Here is an 18,344-nt window from a genome sequence, read left to right as displayed (position 1 = left end):
AGTATAAATTGAAATAAAACAAATGTATAAAAACGTAATTATTATTTCATTAATGAAAATAAATATAATACATATAAATAGAAAGATTGTATTAGATTATGGTTTATGTATATGTATAATATAATAATATATTACAGATATAACAAAATATGTTACTAATTTTATTCATAATATTTCGACCAATCAATTATTTAAACCAACATAAACAAAATAGTTGACAACTATTAATAATTATAATATTATATTTATAATATTATAAATTATTTTACAATGATATAATTATATAATGTTATATCATTAAGTAAAATTAACTAAAATTTTCAAAAATTTTACATTTTTGAGAAAGGTTATTTTATCATAGAAATTATAAAAATATTTAAAATATGTTCGTAATAAATCTATCATTTTGTAAAAAATATTACAACTAATATATAAATTTTGAACAGTTCTTTCTTTCGAAAGAATTGAACAATCCTTTTGTTTCATACATAAATTCATACTAACAGGAAAATTATATACTTAAGATACGATTGTACATACAGTAATTGTTCGAAATTATTTAAGAAATATATATTATTACATTCGAATTATTTCATTCTTATTTGCAATAAAAATTTAAAATCGTTTCAACATGTAGGTGTTATTGAAAGTTATTTAAGTATTGAAAATACTTAAATGTTGCGCTCTTTTGAAAGAAAGAGAGAGAAAGAGATTTTAGAGAAGGATCATTAAAGATAGCATAATCCTCCTTCCTTTTTCCCCTTACTAATAATTTATATAGCAGTTAGTTTTATAATACGATCATGTATTCTTAGACTTGTAGATTTAACAAAAACCCAAGGCTATTAACAAATTCAGTATACTTCTCAATCACGAAAGATTTTTCATAAGGAAACAAAGGGATCATAGCCAAGTCTGACATACGCGTGCTTCATGATAAGAAACGATAGGTGTCCGATGGTCAGTCGAAGAAATTGCAATTTATTTATTGTTAGTGATATTGTTGAAAAATCGAGGCTTACGAAATTGAATCAGAGTATAATTCGTAACTCGGTTTCGACACGGTGGTGCAAGTAAAAACGAAAAGTCGGAGATATCCGAATTCATCCCTGTACCTCAATACCTTATACTTTTGTTATCTGTATTTTCAATTGAACAAAGCCTGTATTTTAATAGTTTTTTTATTCTACCAGTTCATCTTTACGAATCAAGAAGTCGATTATAAATATTTTGCGCTAACAGCGCGATAAAACGTGAAACGAAAATCGGAGCGGCAGAGTTTAAATGAAAGCTCAAATGCGGCATCTTCTCAGTTCTTGTGCTAAAAAACATAGTTTGCTACTACTAAACTATCGAATAACAGCGACAGAGGAAAGTGCAATATACGTTTGTTTTGTACTAAGAATCGTTTGTTGATTTACTTCATGAATTACATTATTATATATTTTCAATGTATCTCGAGTTTCTGAAGAGAATCTGTCTTTAGACAGATGTATCAAGAACTACTTAGTCTGAATGATCATGGATGTTGACTACACTGTAGTCAGTTTGAAACGATCTAATAGTGCACCCATGATCAATAAGATCACTGCAACAATGTCTGTAACATCACCTTCGGCTTCTGCGCCCAGGTATTTTATGTTAAGTTTATAATTAATGTAATCTAAATGTTAAGTTTAGTTATACTCAATTAATTGGTGTAATTGTATTGTTACAAACTAATAATTCAATTATTTGCAGGGATGTTCCATCAAATTTTAACATATTCTCAAATTCACCTTGTACAAGACGCTTCAGCACAAGTGTAAGAACAAATTTCTTTTATAAATATGCAGTAGCAATGTCTATTGCATGCTATACTCAAAATTAAACATAAATGTAGTGATTGTATAATAATTAGAATTTTACACTATTGACTCTAGCTTCAATTATGAAATATCTTTTGTTTTAGAATTCTGGAACTGTTCCTAGGCTAACACCACGTGTAAGTCAATTGAGGCAAGAAGAATGTATTGATGTTGCTGGTCGTGAAGCAGCACATGAAAAAGAAATACACAGTGCCATGCAGATCTCTCAATCTTGGGAAGACCTCACAATAGAAGCAGAAGGATTGTCCTTTAAAGACTCAGAATCAACTTCATTGCAGTTTAAAATAGAATCACAGCCAATTGCTAAACGAATTCTTGATCCACTAAATATTAACTTATCTGTAAGTGGCCCAACTACATATTCCTCACCATCACCAACAAGAACTGGTTTTGGTCAGAGACAGTGTTATTCACCTGGTGTTCATCCAGCTACATGGAAAAGTAATTTATCACCTAGTCCTACTAGAAAAGCATTTGCAACAAGGTTATTTCTTGTCATGTCTATTATATTTTTATATGGCAAGATGCAGTTTATTAATACAGTTTTATTAATTAACAATTTGTGTATTTAGACGGAGCCTAAGTCCTATTGCGATACGACCAAGTTGTTTAACATCAGTTAAGAGAAAATTTGAATTAGATGACTCTGGAATGGATCAGTTACAACCTCCTGCAAAACGTATTTCTGGTTTACTAACTTCAGCCGCATCTAGGTAATTTTATTACTTCTAATATTACAAAAATATTAAATTGATGCTACAGAATCGTTACAATGCTTTGTCTTTTTCTTTCAATGCAGATTGGATGTGGCAATATCTAGTCTACATCCAGGAACTATTAGTTCAATTGGAACTCCAGAATCTTGTTCCAGTCTTGATACCCTTGGCTTTTCTTTTCGACCTGTGCATAGTCCATCTCCTGGTCTAGGTGCTCCTTCAATTGTTAACGACGATCCGTCTTCGTCTTCGTCTTCGTCTTCGTCTTCATCTTCATCTTCATCTTCGTCTTCTTCTTCATCTTTTTCTTCATCTTCTTCTTCGTCTTCTTCTTCTACATCTTCATCTTCTTCGTCTTCCTCATCTTCTTCCATTACCTCTTCTTCTACCACTACTTTATCAGAAAGATCGTGCGTACAGATCAAAACCTTTAAAGAAATACAACATAAACAGATTACACGAGAAAATAATGAATAAAAGGAAGCATTTGAAAACATTCTGAATGAAGAAAATGCATCATTGCGACAAATTTATTTTTGCGACCAGTTTCATGTACTAAATTTATTTATAGATCATTCTTTTAATTGATGTGTATCTATATTCTGGTCATATCTATTTATTTTCACGCCGTGCAAATTGTTCAAATGTATATTAATTGCATCGCAAACGATGCTTTCATTTTTCTTAAGATGCTTATTAATGTTATCATATCGTCAGACGAAGTTGAAACAGTGAAATACATACATATACAGGATGTTTTGTAGTATGTGGAATGTAGAGCAAGGAATAATTTTTTGTAAAAAAAAGTAAGTTGAAAATGTTGAAATTTCTTCATCCAGATCTTTGTTTCCGAGAAAATCGAGTTCGAAAATTTGTCAAGTATATTTGAATTTAGCTGATTCTGGATGTGAGAGAAGAAAATAATTAACAGAAAATTATTCTATATGAAATAATAAGTTAAAAAAATAAGTTTTTTTGTAAGATACTTCTTGTTTTTTGGAGAAAATTGAATTTAAAAATTTATCAAGTGTACGTGTACCAAGGCAATTTGTAGCGAAACATTCAGTTTATTTTTTTGAAAATAGCTTTAAATGAAAAAATATTATTCTGCATCTTTTGCTAATTAGCTATAACTAATTGATAAATTTTCGAAAACGAGATCTTAAATGAAAAAATTTTATTCTATGTTTCCGCTTTATCATTTCATGAGGAATTTTTACTTTCCACATGTTACAGAATACCCTGTATATATGTACTATGAACGCAGTTCTAAGACCAAAGTGAATTATTTAGTGAAATATGCGTGCTTCCTATCTTTAAGACTGAATTCTGCGTTTTTTAAATACATCGAATCGAATTCTCTTTTGCTTAGGGAAGATACATATATGTGACATTGGCTATTCTAATTTTATATGATAATTAAGCATACATCACTACATTGCGACTTTCGCGCTAATATATCCTTTGTGTGATTCTCCTTTTCAGAATAAGTCAACAAAAATAATATGATGTACATCGATTGATTAATACGCGCATTAATATTATTATTGATTCTATGAATCTCCAATTCTGTATAGTGTGTAAATAAACTACCTATAGTATGTACTTTTATTCTGTGTATACAATATTTCTGAGAATTAATGATGTACAAGACTAAATAATACTTTTTAGACAAATAAATGCGAAAGATCAAATAAAAATATAAGAAAAATATAAAAATAATAAAAACAAACATGATTAGTGTTTCCTTAAGATTATTTTCAATAATTTGTAATTGATTATTGAAAGATAATTAAGCAGAAATATTTAAATATTACATTCAATACTGTACTTTAAAATAAAATATTTTTATTTATATTTGTAGTTGCTTTTAGGAAATATGATTTGCAAGGTTTTTACAAAAGAATATGTAATAAATATTCAGTGACCTAAAATTTAAAGGAATATGAACATGGTCATTTTTGAAATATTTAAATTGCAAACTGTAAAATAATTTTATTTGTAAATAATAATTTATATTGAATAATATTAAATGAATATTTGCATGTACTGTTGGTCGCATTCATATGTTTATAAATATTAAAAATTAATACTGCTCTATTCATATATATATTTTCATTGATATTGTTGCTCTTATCTAAAATGCTGTATGAAACTGATATTGATCTCAATTCTCATTTTATGCAGCCACTTTGTGTCTTATTTAAAAATAATAAATTAATAATTTAAAATTTAATTCCGTTAAATCAATTGGTTATTTTATTAAATAAATATAACTAAAAGTTTTAAAAATCTTCCATGATGTGCAACAAAATATTACAAGATATTTGTATTCAACCTAAAATTAATCGAATAAATTGCTTTATAATTACAATATACATTTTACAGTTTTAGAAAATTCTACTTTGAGGAAAATGTATTTAAAATTATAATTTGCTACTTGCTGCTTTTATTATTGCTTTCTGAGGACAATTTATTAATGTTTAATTATTTTCATTTTTGCTTCTTTTTTATGATTTTTTACATACGTTAAGTAATCATATTTTTTTATTTTCACGCCTAACATGAAAATCATTGATAGGAACATAAATATTATAAATTTTTTATATTTTCCGAAATAGCAGCACAATTTACATAATTTTCATTCTTTAAAATAGTCTTTGAAGCAATTTTTAAAATTTTAAGAATTTAAACTCTCATTACTATTTAAAATATTATTTCCTCCTTAAACATCTTTTCAATAATTCATTTTCATTTACATGGTTGTAAACGGTTTTATTCATTTACTACTAATTATTTTGATTCTAAAACAGGTGGTAGTTGTTGCAAACAATTAAATATATTAATAAAATATATTTATTTAACACATCAACTATAATATATTTTAACATAATTATGCATTTGTACATTATTTTCAATATCTTTGTATATTATAAACATTGTATATTTATAAAAAGAATACTTTTTTCAATTTTTTGCCCCTTTACGTATTTGTAAAGAGATAACAAATTTTTATTAAATGTATGTTATTGTTATTCCGAATTAAATGATATTATGAGTTGAAAACATTGATAACATTTTCGATATAAAATTTTATATTGATACAAGATGAATAAAAGTTATAAAAACATTAGTATTACTTCTTGAAAACAAAATTTAAGAAATAATTTGTAATAAACTTTTTGTACTGGAAAGGAATAGGAATAATTTATATATAAAATTCTTGTAATGAAAATAATATTTTTGTATATTTTAATCATTCAGACAGTTGATGAATTAGAAATTAAAAACAAAAAATTACATAAATGATTATGAACTTATTTACAAGGAAGTAAATTAAGGAAATTTAATAGTAATAGTAAGCTAGTTACAGCTCTTAACTTAATTATACTGAATGCATTTAATTTTATAATAAGTTTCTTTTTGTTATTGGCTATTTGCTTCAAGATCCATATCTGACCATACAGCTTCAGTCTCACTTTCATCAGGTGCTTCATCATTATCAGTATCTGGTAAACCATCACCAACATCATAGGTTGTATCTGTTTGTTCTTCACCTACAGTCATGTAATAAGCTGAATCCAATTTATTTGAAGAGTTATCTAATCTGTGCATGCCTTCCAATGCTCTTCGATTATTTGGATCTAGACTAATTTTGAACATTATGTTAATTAATATTTACTACAAATATATATACTAGAAATTTTCAAATAGAATTATTTCTCATACATTTGTATATAGTTAAGTATAATAAATATATTTCTGACTGTAATGCATGAACTGATAAGATACAACAGATTGTTAAATTCGTCTCAATAACTGCTGCAATATGAATAAAAAAATAATCTCGTTTAAAAAATTAACTTGACCTTAAAATGTTCCTTGCTTGAATGATACAATACAAAATACTTATGTCGTATAATGTCTTTTACAACAAACAATTTTTGTAGAAACATTTTTTTGATAATTTTAAACTTACATCTTTCGAAAGATATTTTATTATTCGCATTTAAATCTAACACCCTGCATTATATATATTATAAATAAATAAATATAAAGGACCTACTTTATAGCAATTGCATAATGATCCAAAGCTTTCTCTTCATTGTGAACTCTCGCCCATAAATCCCCAAGCATCTGATGTAATTTACAAGCTGTTTGTATTTCTACCTGTTTTTCAAGTAATGCAATTGCAGCTTCCAAATTCATTTCTTGTTCATATATTTCGGCTAACAAATATACAGCAGGTAGATAAGCTTCATCTTGATATAATGCCTTTTCCAAAAGATTCTTTGCTTTTCCAACAGAAACTGGATCTTTCATGAGTACAGAGGCATAAAGCTAAACAAATTGAGTTTTTAAAATTTAGTTATTTGATACATTAAACCAAATATTATTTCTAATTTCAAATGTTACATATTAACAAATTAAATCGACGTGATTAATATAATTACCGTGAGAACTCTCGTAGTATGTCCAAGTTGTTTACAAGATCCACTAGCGATATTGATAGCTTCCCGTAATCTGTGCATTCCTACAAGACAATCTACCAAACCCTTATGTGGTTCATAACGATATGGTTTCAATTGTACTGCATGCCTGAAGAAGAACAATGCATCTTGGTATTTTTTCTGTTCTACGAAAATGTTTCCTCGGAGAATTGTAGCTTCTATATCATTTGGATTTAAATTTAAAGCTAGTGCTGTAAATGAGTTTGCTCTACCAAATTTTCTAGTAGCATAAAGAGAATATGCCATAGCAACATATATTTCTCCACTGCACTCGTTGCTTGTTGTTATTATTGGAATCAGTCTTTCAAGTTCTTTAATACTGTGTGTTTTATGTAATACAGCTGCATAAATATCAACCCTATTTATAAACAACGAAAATACAAAAGAAAATTTATTTATTTTTAATATTATAAACGTAATTAGATAAATGTAATTAGTATTTAAATAAATGTAATTAGTTATAAAATTTTCTAAAATATAAATTATAATGGACAGGATATACTTATATAGATCTTATTACCCTTTTATGATATCTGGTTCTATAATTCTGGCTCTTCGCAAGCACAATAAAGCATTTTTATCATCTCCAGCATAATAATAACATTCTCCCATTGTTGTCAATAAATTAAAATTATCTCTTAATAGAGTAACATTATCTAATGATCTTAACGTTGATATTGCAGGTGTATATTCTCTATTATGTATATGTGCATGAGCTTTTATCCATGTATTCAACCAGTCTAAGTTTGACAGATTGGATGCACAACCTACAATTAGTGAATTCACTTCAATTCCTTTCACTCCAAGGGAAAGAAGACCTTCTGCAGCTTCTAACGCTAATGGACATTCTCTTAAAACTTCTTTATAAGTAGTAATTGCAGAACGTTCCATCCCTTGTTCTTGAAACATTTTTGCAAGGACCATGTTTACCTTCAAGATAAAAAATTATGTATACTCATTGATAACATTAAAACTCATGTCATTTAAATTACCTTCGGAGTTCTTTGTTTGCCAGGAATGCTTTGCAACACTTGAAGTGCTTCTTGAGGATTTTTCAATTTTATTAAACATAAATGAATTTGAAATTTTATATCAACGTCAGTTGGTAAATCCTTTTGTCCTTCTAAAGGTTTCGTAGCACCTTTAGATTTCAATAAGCATTTACGAAATTGCAACGACTTTTTATACAATGCTTCTGCCCTTTTATACTTTCCTAAATGAAAATGAGCATCTGCATAATAAACGTAGATATGGAATTTTCCATGTATTGGCAATAAATCTGAATTATGTTCACTTAGTGATAACACTAAATTTGCCTGTAATATGGACAAATACGAATTTATTAGTTATTAATATTAATTTATTATTTTATAAAATATTAACATAAATTATATTTAAATTTAAATAAATTAAAAATTATATTAAATTATAATAGTAACGTCAATTGTATTTTTTACAAAATTCTTACAGTGTAATTTAATAATTTCATTTAATTTAAAAAAAAACATGTTTTCAATCATTTATTAAATTTACTTACAAGTGAAATAACATTTGAATATAAAGACTGTTCATAAAGTAGTTTTATTTGATCGTACAAAGTTGACATTTCTCTAAAATATTCTTCTAAATTATAAGTAGTTAAAGTTTTCTGTCATCAGATTGCTCTTAACCTATAAAAGATATGATATAATCAAGAAATGATACAATTAATAATATACTAAATATAATATAATTAAACTTGGCACAAGTTATAAAATGCATAAAAATTGCCTCTATGTAAAATTTTTACACACAAATCCTCGACTCAGCAGGTGACATTTAAATACAAAATCTACAAGTGCACATGTATCGCTTTAAAATTGAACAAAAACAACGAACTTAGATGTAAGGATATTTAATATCTAATTTGTTGCAACGAAAACAGACATGTGCAAAGTGTGATACAACTGGTGGGTGATTTATACGGATAGGTGAATATTCTGTTCCATTCAATGTTCTCCATTATCTAAGACAATAAATACGATTATCATTGAATCATTGGTAAATTAAAGGCTAAATTTCTGAAAAACTCCAAGTTTTGAATCAGATGAAATTTTAAAAATATGTAATAATATTTTAAATAAAAATAAATTTTGTGAGAAAGATTTTTGGCGAAGATTTTTTAAAAGTTAGAATACTTTTTTAATATTATTGACTACTAGCATTAACTGATAGGATAGTGTCAGCATTGGCCAATAGGATAGACTGGACATCCAATGCCACAGATATAAATAAACCTTGCATATAATGTATTCTTTCGGTCCACGATGGAGGAGTTTCAAAACCCCTTTACCATTTTCGTGTCACATCCTATCGTATCGATTCAGGCAAGTTTTGCACTGCAGGACTACTAGTGAAAATTAAAATTAAAAAATATGGACAGTATTGCCACATCTGCTTCGAGAATTATTTATTTATTGAATTGAACGTGGCGATGCATTCCTTCATCAATGAAGGAATATAAACAACGACTGATGAAAATTGGAATAAAAAATTTATATTTATTTATTTAAATTATATATCTGATTATTTATATTTATTTAAAAAATTATTTGTATTTATTAAAAATAGAAGATTATTATTAAGATATAGATTAAGATGTAAGATTAAGATATTTATACCTACTATAAATAGAAGATTAAATGTAGAAAATTACAAAAAATTGATTGAAATATGATATTTTTATGAATAACATAGTTAGATTTTTATTTAAAAATATGTAAATTCACAGTCTAAATTAATTTTGTCTTTATTTCGCAAACTTGATTTTGTAAAAGATTGGACTTATCAAAATGTTTTTACAAATATTGTTTGGAATAAAAATACATATTGTGTACTATAAATTACTTTTTATAAATCGTTCGTTTCGAAATTTCGAGTTCAAATTTATTTTCTTAAACGATACACATATTTTCTTTTATATAGTACGATGTTATTTATTAAGACGAATTTACTGAGTTGCATTTGGAACAACCGAAATTATTTATTATTACATTATTTATATCATTTGTCATAAATAGTTAATAAAAATGATACAAAATATAAATGACTTAATGATATGTAGGAATAAGATTTTACAAGTTCAAAACATTGCTCATTCGTATTTTCTTCTAATTGTTTCATTACCATTGAGATTAATCATCGATTTCGACGATTCCTAAATATTATTTACATGTCGATTTCCACAACATATTCAAAAATCATCGAAATTAATGAAAGAGTAATCAGTTTACATATTTACTCAATTGCTTTATTGACAAATGAGTCTGTCTCATTCGTCATTTTCAGTTCTCCGCATGCCCGGTGGCAGTTACAACCCCGAAATCCCTCGGCAAAAGTGATACAACTTTCAGTTAGAAAAAATATGTTATTAAATTTAAAAAATAGTTTATATCATGGAAATTGTATGTCAGATAATGACTTATTGTTAGTGTCGGGAGATATTTCACAAAAATCAGCTGCGTTGAAATTGAATACTTCATTGAAAGAGAAGGATGATGACAGTTTCGATAAGAATGATATAGAAATGGATAATATCGAGGAAGTGCCAACATCGCCATGTTCATTAGAAGCGTGTGCATTAGAATAGTTTACAGGTTGCTAAGAAATGTATTGATAAATCGCAATGTCATAGCTGTTGCGATACATTTTTAGATAGTAATAAATTTTTTACTTGAGACGAGCAACTTTCCAGAGTTGGGCATTATTCGAATGACATTTCGAATAAATTCTTCGAATAAAATTTTATTCGTATAACATTTCGAATAAATTCTTCGAATAAAATTTTATTCGAAATATTTACTGAAATAATGTAAATAAAAAGAGTCTGGAGTCTTTCTTTCACACTTTTTTCATTTGCAACGATAACAAACTCGCCTAAAGCAAACAAATTAACCGACAAAATGTACGAACAAAAAATTGTACTAAAAGCAAATTTATTAAATAAACCAGAATTGTGAAGAAAGGATTCCTGACTCTTTTTCTTTACATTATTTCAGTAAATATTTCGAATAAAATTTTATTCGAAGAACTAGCAGAAATCAAGGGAACAATGCGGGACATAGCAAAAGAAGAAATCGACAAGCAGATTAATAAGTGGGAAGTTGAGAGAAAGGCACTATTGAAGAGAATACAAATACTAGAAAACAAAGAAAATAGGAGAGAAAGGGAAGTGGAATGAAACAATATTGTCATCAACGGCCTTGATGCAAATATCGGTGCTGCAAAAAAGGAAACGAGGAGGATTTTCTAAGGAACAAAATTGGAGCCCAAATACAAGTGAAGGAAGTCAAGGTCATAAAAAGAAAATCTGGCACACATAGCTAAGCTGGAAAAAGAAGACAAGATTGCCATAATGACCAACAAGAACAAACTTAAAGCACGAAGTACTACATTCCACACGATCGCACAACCAAAGAACGCTACATGCAGCAACAAATTATCAATAGAGCACACGAAGAAAGACGGAAGATGAAAAGGGTAACTGTCGGTATAAAAAGTTGATAGTCGAAGGCGTGCCCTACATTTGGGACGAGATCGAGGAATGTTTAACCAGCAATTACAGAACTCCCCCCGGTGAGGCTCATGAAACTGACAACAGGCAAAGGGACTCAGAGTTCCAGCTCGACAGAGACCCTCCCTCTTTCGTAGAAAAACCACCCAAAGACTTAGTGGTTAAAGCCGGAGAAACCGTACTTAGGCGAAAAACAGTAGAGAAGATACCAATCAGTAATGGAACAAACCTATACCTAAGTTACGGAGAGACAAGTAAGTGCAATACAAGAGTTATATTTTGGAATGTACGGGCTCAGCAATCTGTACAACCTAACTGGCGAAGACTGGGAAGAATACCTAAAAAGCTGCGTCATTTTCTGTATCTGCGAAATATGGCACCATCACATGGATCCCTGGTCTATTGTCGGAGTTTGAATACATCGAGAACTTAGCAGTAAAAGAAAAGTCGCTAGGCAGAGCAAGCGGAGGCCTGCTCATCTTCTATAAACCTGAAGTAGTCGAGGAGGCAAATATTATTGAAATAAATAGTAATTATAGCATTGAGAGGGAAAATCAATAGGAGGGAGCTCGCAATTGTTAATACATACTTAAGGCAAGAAAACTACCAGGAGAGATTGAGTTTGCTGGGGAGGCAGGTTGAATAAATCTTGGATTCTGCGGAGATCCCCCTCTTGGTAGAAGAAGACTTCAATAGTAGAATTGGGAGAGTATGTGGAAGAAACCAACCTACTAGCTACATGAAGCTCTTTGGACGCCATAGTAGATAAGAGGGGTCATTTAATTCTTGATTACTTGGAATTCCTGGGGCTGGTTGTGTTGAACGGTAGATCTCCCTCGGACGCGAGGGGAGATTTCCCCCTTTTGGGAAGCAAAGGCACAAGCGTGATCGACTATGCCTGGGCCAACCATGGAGCGATGAAGTGGGTGATCGATTTTTCAGTTCTCAACTTGGGCACATCGGATCATCCCCCTATTGCAATCGAACTTGAGCATACCGCTTCTGATGGAAGGCAAGTAGCTCATACCAGTCGGACTACGGAACGATCGGTAAGCGAACTAGCACAAGAGTACTACGAAAGTCTACTGCAGAAACTAACACCCTTTTGTGACGAAGTAGACATTTTAAACAATGAAATCGCCTCAGCGATTAAAACATCAGTAATTGACCTGGGCATGGTATCAATTGCTGGACAAGCAAGGCAGAGGGATACCAACAAGCCCTGGTTTGACCGTGAATGTCGCCAGTCCAGAAAAAACGTGAAACGATGCTGCAGATCATGGAAAAGGGTTGATAATGAAGGTACAAGACTTGAGTATATTCGCACGAGGAGAGAATATGTCGTCTTAATCAAAGCAAAAAAGAAGGATTACGCGAACTCGCTAAGAGCTGATCTGGCCAACACGCGTGACATCAAGACATTCTGGAATGCGGTCAGAAAGCTTAGGGGAGGAAGTCTCGGACGTGTGATATCCCCTGTGATAAAATGGAGGAATTTTACGACTCTATCTATCCGCCCCGGATGACAATCTTAGAGACATTTCTGGATGGCAGACACCTCTACCTGGATTAGCCAATCCATCTGAGCGAACTGCTTGGGGTCTTACGGAGGCTTAAGCCAGGCAAGGCCGAGGCCAGACGGAATTTTCAATCCGTTTCTGGTGAATCTGCCGGCAAACTGGCAGACCCTAAAACTATTCAACAAGGTATTCAACTCAAGCGAAGTTCCAAAAAGTTAGTGCAACTCTGAGATTGTTCTACTATATAAAAAAGGAGATACCCAAGACCCGGCAAACTACCGCGGCATTGTCTTGGCCAACACTATAGCCAAAATTTTCACGGCTATACTCACATGCTGGATAGAAACGCACAAGATTATCCCGGAATGTCAGTGGAGTTTTAGACCAGGAAGGTCTAGTTATGACAATCTTTTCACGCTGAATGCCAGAATCGTTATCGAATTATACGCGTCTTTTATAGATTTAGAAAGAGCTTTCGTCTCTGTAGTCCACGACATCCTATGGCATACGAGTCTGGAGTGAGTGTCCAAATTATACAAGTAATGAGGAACCTTTATCAGCAGGCTTCTGTCAAAGTGAATACAAAAAATTACATCACTAAACCGGTTGAAGTGACTCTAAGAGTCCTGCAAAGGGATTCACTTAGCCCTATTCTATTTGCTTTCTTACTATATGATATCATCGATTTTTTTAGGGAAGAAGGCTTTACAGACATCGTATCTAGAACAGATTTATTATTGTTTGCGGATGATCTGATCGTTCTGGCAAGTAGCATAATTGACCTTCAAGAAAAAATCGATACGCTAGAGAGATTCTGCCAAAAAAGGGTTTGAAGGTCAACTTAAATAAGACGAAAATAATTAAGTTCAAAAAGTCGAGAAGACCAAAAATCGAAAGATCTGTGAGATTTCAAGGAAGGGTGATCGAGGTGATCAAGAATTACACCTATCTCCTTTCTCGTCCTCAAGGATATTTGGCCTCGCAATAAATCACGCGAAACACAGCCGTGAGTGCTGTTTGGAAAGTTCTGTCGAAAGGAAAAAACGATAGCTGGAAAGCAAATAGGAAACTGTTTGACGCAATAGTAGCTTCAACCACCCTTTATGCCACCAGCATCTCATACGCTGAGCAACTAAATAAAATTCAGACCAACTACTACAAGCGACTACTGAGCCTCCCTATATCTACGCCAGGATATATGATTAGAATAGAAACTGGCACCAGCAAAATCAACGTCGAGATAGTCAAAGGAGCGATAAGCTACTGGATTAAAATCCTAGGCATGGAAGCCGACCGCTACCCGTGGATATTCTACTCTAAACTGCTGGAAGCAGACGGGAGGCTACCATAAGGACACAAATATAAGTGACCCTACTGAGGGGGACAACAAACGAATTGGATCTCGAAAATATGTGGGAACAGCAGAATCCTAAAACAATTCGGGACAACATGCCTCTAATTGAGACTTATTTTATCAATAGAACGTTGGAGGATTGTCGCAGAGTTGGAAATTCAACCTACAATCCATTATATAGGGAAATCGCAAATCTAGAGACCCGGGAATCCGAAAAATACCTAACCATGTCACTACCTATGACCATTATAAAAGTAATCGCCCAACTAAGATTGTCAGGACGAAAGGAAATAAACTGCGGATTCAAAGGGTACAAGATCGCGGAAAATGTAACCTGCACAGTCTACAACTTACAAATGAATGAATCACTTCAACATCTCTTATATGAGTGTCCCCAGTATTCGAGCATTAGGCGCCACTACCTTGAGAGTGCTCCTTTCCCTGAGATCCTAATCATTTCTAATGCGGAAGAAGCAAAAAAATTATACTATATATTGTACTTTTTACTAAAATTACGTTCATTTCTAATCTGCGAGTGAGCAACAACCTTGGGTGCGGACTCTAATGACCCAGCCCCTCTCACAAATCTAAACTAGAGACCAAAGATCCACCGTGCAATTACACATTAGATGTCTAGCATGTATTGTGAGTCATATGTATGGAGTTTGGTCGTGAAAAATCTCACGGTCACTTGTAATAGAGTATTCCTGTACACAAGTAAATAAATAAATAAATAAATAAATAAATAAAATAAATAAAATTTTATTTGAAGAATTTATTCGAAATATTACGAATAAAATTTTATTCGAATAATGTCCAACTGTGTGTTCGAATAAAATTGTTATTCGTAAATAACGAAGAATTTGTCCTCAAATAAAATCGTTATTCATAAATAACGAATAATTTTTCTTTGTTATTCGTTATTTACGAATAAACTTGACAGATTTATTCATTATTCGTTGTTCGAATAAAATATGCCCAACTTTGTGTCTTTTAGAGGTTATATCAGTGCCAAAGGCGTTGTTGAATTTGGAAATTTACATGTTCCAAATCAGGAATTTTTAGATATTTTTAGAATTATTAATTTTGTGTTTGATATTATCCGCAATTACGTAGTGAGGCATTCATATTGGATAAACTATTTGCGATAATTTCACGCTCTGTCGAAGAAAGATATCCAAATTGGTTTATTCAAGATAAATGCGTTACGCATCGCAAGAATTTAATTTTACATTAATCGTTAAAGTTCATAAAGATACAGTGTGGCTCGGACAAAAATTGAAGTATTAAAAAAAATTATTCAAAAAATTAAAAATTTTCTTGATGTTATATTTGAATATGTATTTTTAGCAATGATTTTGAAATATATTGCAATTAATATTATATAATGTAAATGTGTATGTGTGTGTATAGATTGTATACATAGTGCATATAGTGTATATAAAGTCTAATATATAGTGTCAATATATATATATATTAAATGTATTCTAACACGATTCGGAATACATTCAATGTTCATTTATTTTGTCTAAAATATGTTATTAAGCAGCTTAATTGTGCTGATGTATTATTTTGATGCCAATGAAAATACCAGTTTTAATAAATATTTAATATACCTCGGGATGGATAAGATCTTCTTTCACACCTTCACGGTGGTGATCCTGTTAATTCTATTATTTCATTCATTGTTAGTGCTATTATTTTTATTATTTTATTCATTATCGCTGTATTGTGAAATAATAGAAGAACTAAGATGAAAGGAAGGCATGATACGTGTAAATATAATATAGTATCACTTTCCTATTCTGTTTATTAAAATTTGTTCACGTCTCATGACAGAGTAAGAATAATATGGTTTTATTAATATAGTTTTAAAATAATAATTCATGAAAATTTTACTTTATCTATATTGTATATTGTTTGATAAAAAATAAATAAATGTACATTTCAAGAAAATAAGTTTTATTAAAAATAATAATAAAAATAATTAAAGAGAATTAAAAATAATTATTGATTAAAAATCCTAATTTTAAATTTAAAATATTGTAGTATCGGTTATTATAATTGTATAACAGAACATGCTAGTCGGACAGATAGACGACAGTTACGACAGCCATAACTCACTCCAACATTTGGCAAGGGATTTTATTGACGGCCAAGGCAATAACCATGCCGACTTTCCCAATTTCCCTGTCGTCCCTTCTAATTGCACCTTCTCCTGCATTGAAGAGGGGACTGGGACATGGAAAGGATCGGCATGAGCAAAACATAAAAAAGAGCCAAAGAGACACCTTTGCCCAAGGGATGGAGGGAGTCTGGTACTGCCGCCTATATAAGCACTGACACACAGTTACGATATAGCTCAGTTAGAGTGAGTCGAGACAGTCGAGTCAGTATAGCAGACAGGAGCTGAGTTAGTTCAAGAGTTACATCACGAATTCAGTTGAGTTAGAGTCAGAGTGAGTGATAATAGTGAAGTGCTGCAGAGCCAGTCCTAGTTCCCTTCAACACATAACGAGGAAAAAGAAAAACACAAACCTAAAACAGACGTGGAAAAAACAGATACACGGTCTGCGGCCAAAAGAAAGGCCACGGAATATGTGCTCCGTCCCATAACACTAAGGAAGAGATCACCCTCACCATCAAAAACAGGGCCAATCGAAATAACAAACATAGGTATGGAAACAAAACCATAACAAAATAGATTCAGTATATTCGCTGACTGCATATTGCAAGATACCGACCGAGCCAACACAGAACAAACAAACGAAGATCTTAACACTCAACCGGAAATTCCTCAGAAACCTACCAACTATCTACTTACATGGAAACATTAATCACGCAAAATTATTAGAAGCACTAAAAACCAGCTACAACAACAGATACTACATAAAATATGTCTCTCAAAAACTTAAAATCATGTTCCATAACCTAACAGACTACAACGATTTCAAAGAGGTATGCCGAAAACAAAACATTCAGTTTTACACCTTCATAGTCTCCACCGAAAAAATCCTAACAGTAGTTCTGAAGGGCCTGATTAAGTTAAATGAAAAAATAATAATAAATAACCTGAAAGCCCAAGGGCTCAAAGCACTAAACTGCACAGAATTACCAACACATACCAAATATCCGTCTACAGGATCACCTTCGCACCAGGTACTACACTAGCCAATGTTAACCACGTCCGATTCATAGGGAACATAAAAATCTATTGGAAGAAGTATGAGTCCAAGAAACCCACAATCCAATGTTACCGCTGCCAGGCGCACGGACACTCCTCCACTAACTGCAACAAAAATGCTGTATGTGTGCGCCGATCCACACAATACTAAAGAATGCACCAAAAAGCCAGAAGCCCCGCCAACCTACACAAACTGCCAAGGAAACTATATAGCAAATTACTCCAAATGCCCAGCACTCCTAGCCTATTTGGCCAAGAAAAACTCTTACAAGAACCAGCAACTCCCAAATACCTATTTCCGCAACCAATCTCCCCCGCAATCATATTCCTCCTTACCTAACACCGCCAAAACTGTCTCAAAAACTCCCAGCCTCATAAACACTCCGCTGCCACCGGACACACGAAACAGACCACACTCCTACGCTAACGCACTAACGAGGCAAATACCTCCACAAGATCATCCAAGCACAAACACAAATCTCAAAAGCCCCATAGAAAACGCCCTTGATGAAGTCAAACACTCAGATTTAGACACCTTTCTTAAAATCCTAAAACTGATACAAAAGCACTACACCAAATGCACCTCTAACATCGAAAGAGTCAAGGCTACAATCCTTATTGTCAAGGAATTGGAAGCTG

General features: G+C 31.5%; 2 protein-coding genes across 3 annotated transcripts; one reads left to right on the top strand and one right to left on the bottom strand.

Moving 5' to 3' along the window:
• Positions 1 to 723: 723 nt before the first annotated feature.
• LOC122529000 (putative protein TPRXL) lies at positions 724 to 3,441 on the top strand. Its single transcript, XM_043654708.1, has 6 exons — positions 724 to 960; positions 1,194 to 1,631; positions 1,741 to 1,804; positions 1,952 to 2,352; positions 2,441 to 2,581; positions 2,668 to 3,441. Exons 2-6 carry the CDS (start codon positions 1,516 to 1,518, stop codon positions 3,059 to 3,061), a joined length of 1,116 nt encoding a protein of 371 aa, XP_043510643.1. The 5' UTR covers positions 724 to 960; positions 1,194 to 1,515; the 3' UTR covers positions 3,062 to 3,441.
• Positions 3,442 to 6,004: 2,563 nt separating this feature from the next.
• On the bottom strand, positions 6,005 to 9,232 carry LOC122528999 (anaphase-promoting complex subunit 7). 2 transcript variants are annotated; one of them, XM_043654706.1, is made up of 7 exons: positions 8,866 to 9,232; positions 8,633 to 8,765; positions 8,088 to 8,411; positions 7,616 to 8,025; positions 7,039 to 7,453; positions 6,651 to 6,925; positions 6,005 to 6,233 (listed from the first exon to the last, which is right to left on the bottom strand). In XM_043654706.1, the coding sequence occupies exons 2-7, from the start codon at positions 8,699 to 8,701 to the stop codon at positions 6,011 to 6,013; spliced, it is 1,716 nt and encodes a 571-aa protein (XP_043510641.1). In that variant the 5' UTR covers positions 8,702 to 8,765; positions 8,866 to 9,232; the 3' UTR covers positions 6,005 to 6,010. The 2 variants fall into 2 exon arrangements, with proteins under 2 accessions (XP_043510641.1, XP_043510642.1); XM_043654707.1 differs by having other exon boundaries at positions 8,889 to 9,232.
• Positions 9,233 to 18,344: the final 9,112 nt, after the last annotated feature.

Source organism: Frieseomelitta varia, unplaced genomic scaffold (assembly GCF_011392965.1).
Source record: "Frieseomelitta varia isolate USP_RPSP 00005682 unplaced genomic scaffold, Fvar_1.2 scaffold_275, whole genome shotgun sequence".
NCBI classification, from domain to species: domain Eukaryota; kingdom Metazoa; phylum Arthropoda; class Insecta; order Hymenoptera; family Apidae; genus Frieseomelitta; species Frieseomelitta varia.
Note: the sequence above shows the minus strand (reverse complement) of the source record. Positions and strands in the feature narration are given on the sequence as shown.

Bases quoted from the DNA above. Each gene is read 5' to 3' on its own strand.
- LOC122529000 (XM_043654708.1), top strand. From the start codon at position 1,516: ATGATCATGGATGTTGACTACACTGTAGTCAGTTTGAAACGATCTAAT. The intron at 1,805-1,951 runs GTAAGAACAAAT...CTTTTGTTTTAG, and splicing joins CAAGACGCTTCAGCACAAGT to AATTCTGGAACTGTTCCTAG. The intron at 2,353-2,440 runs GTTATTTCTTGT...TTGTGTATTTAG, and splicing joins AGAAAAGCATTTGCAACAAG to ACGGAGCCTAAGTCCTATTG.
- LOC122528999 (XM_043654706.1), bottom strand. From the start codon at position 8,701: ATGTCAACTTTGTACGATCAAATAAAACTACTTTATGAACAGTCTTTA. The intron at 7,454-7,615 runs GTAATAAGATCT...GTTTATAAATAG, and splicing joins GAACCAGATATCATAAAAGG to GGTTGATATTTATGCAGCTG. The intron at 6,234-6,650 runs GTAGGTCCTTTA...GTTCAAAATTAG, and splicing joins CATTATGCAATTGCTATAAA to TCTAGATCCAAATAATCGAA.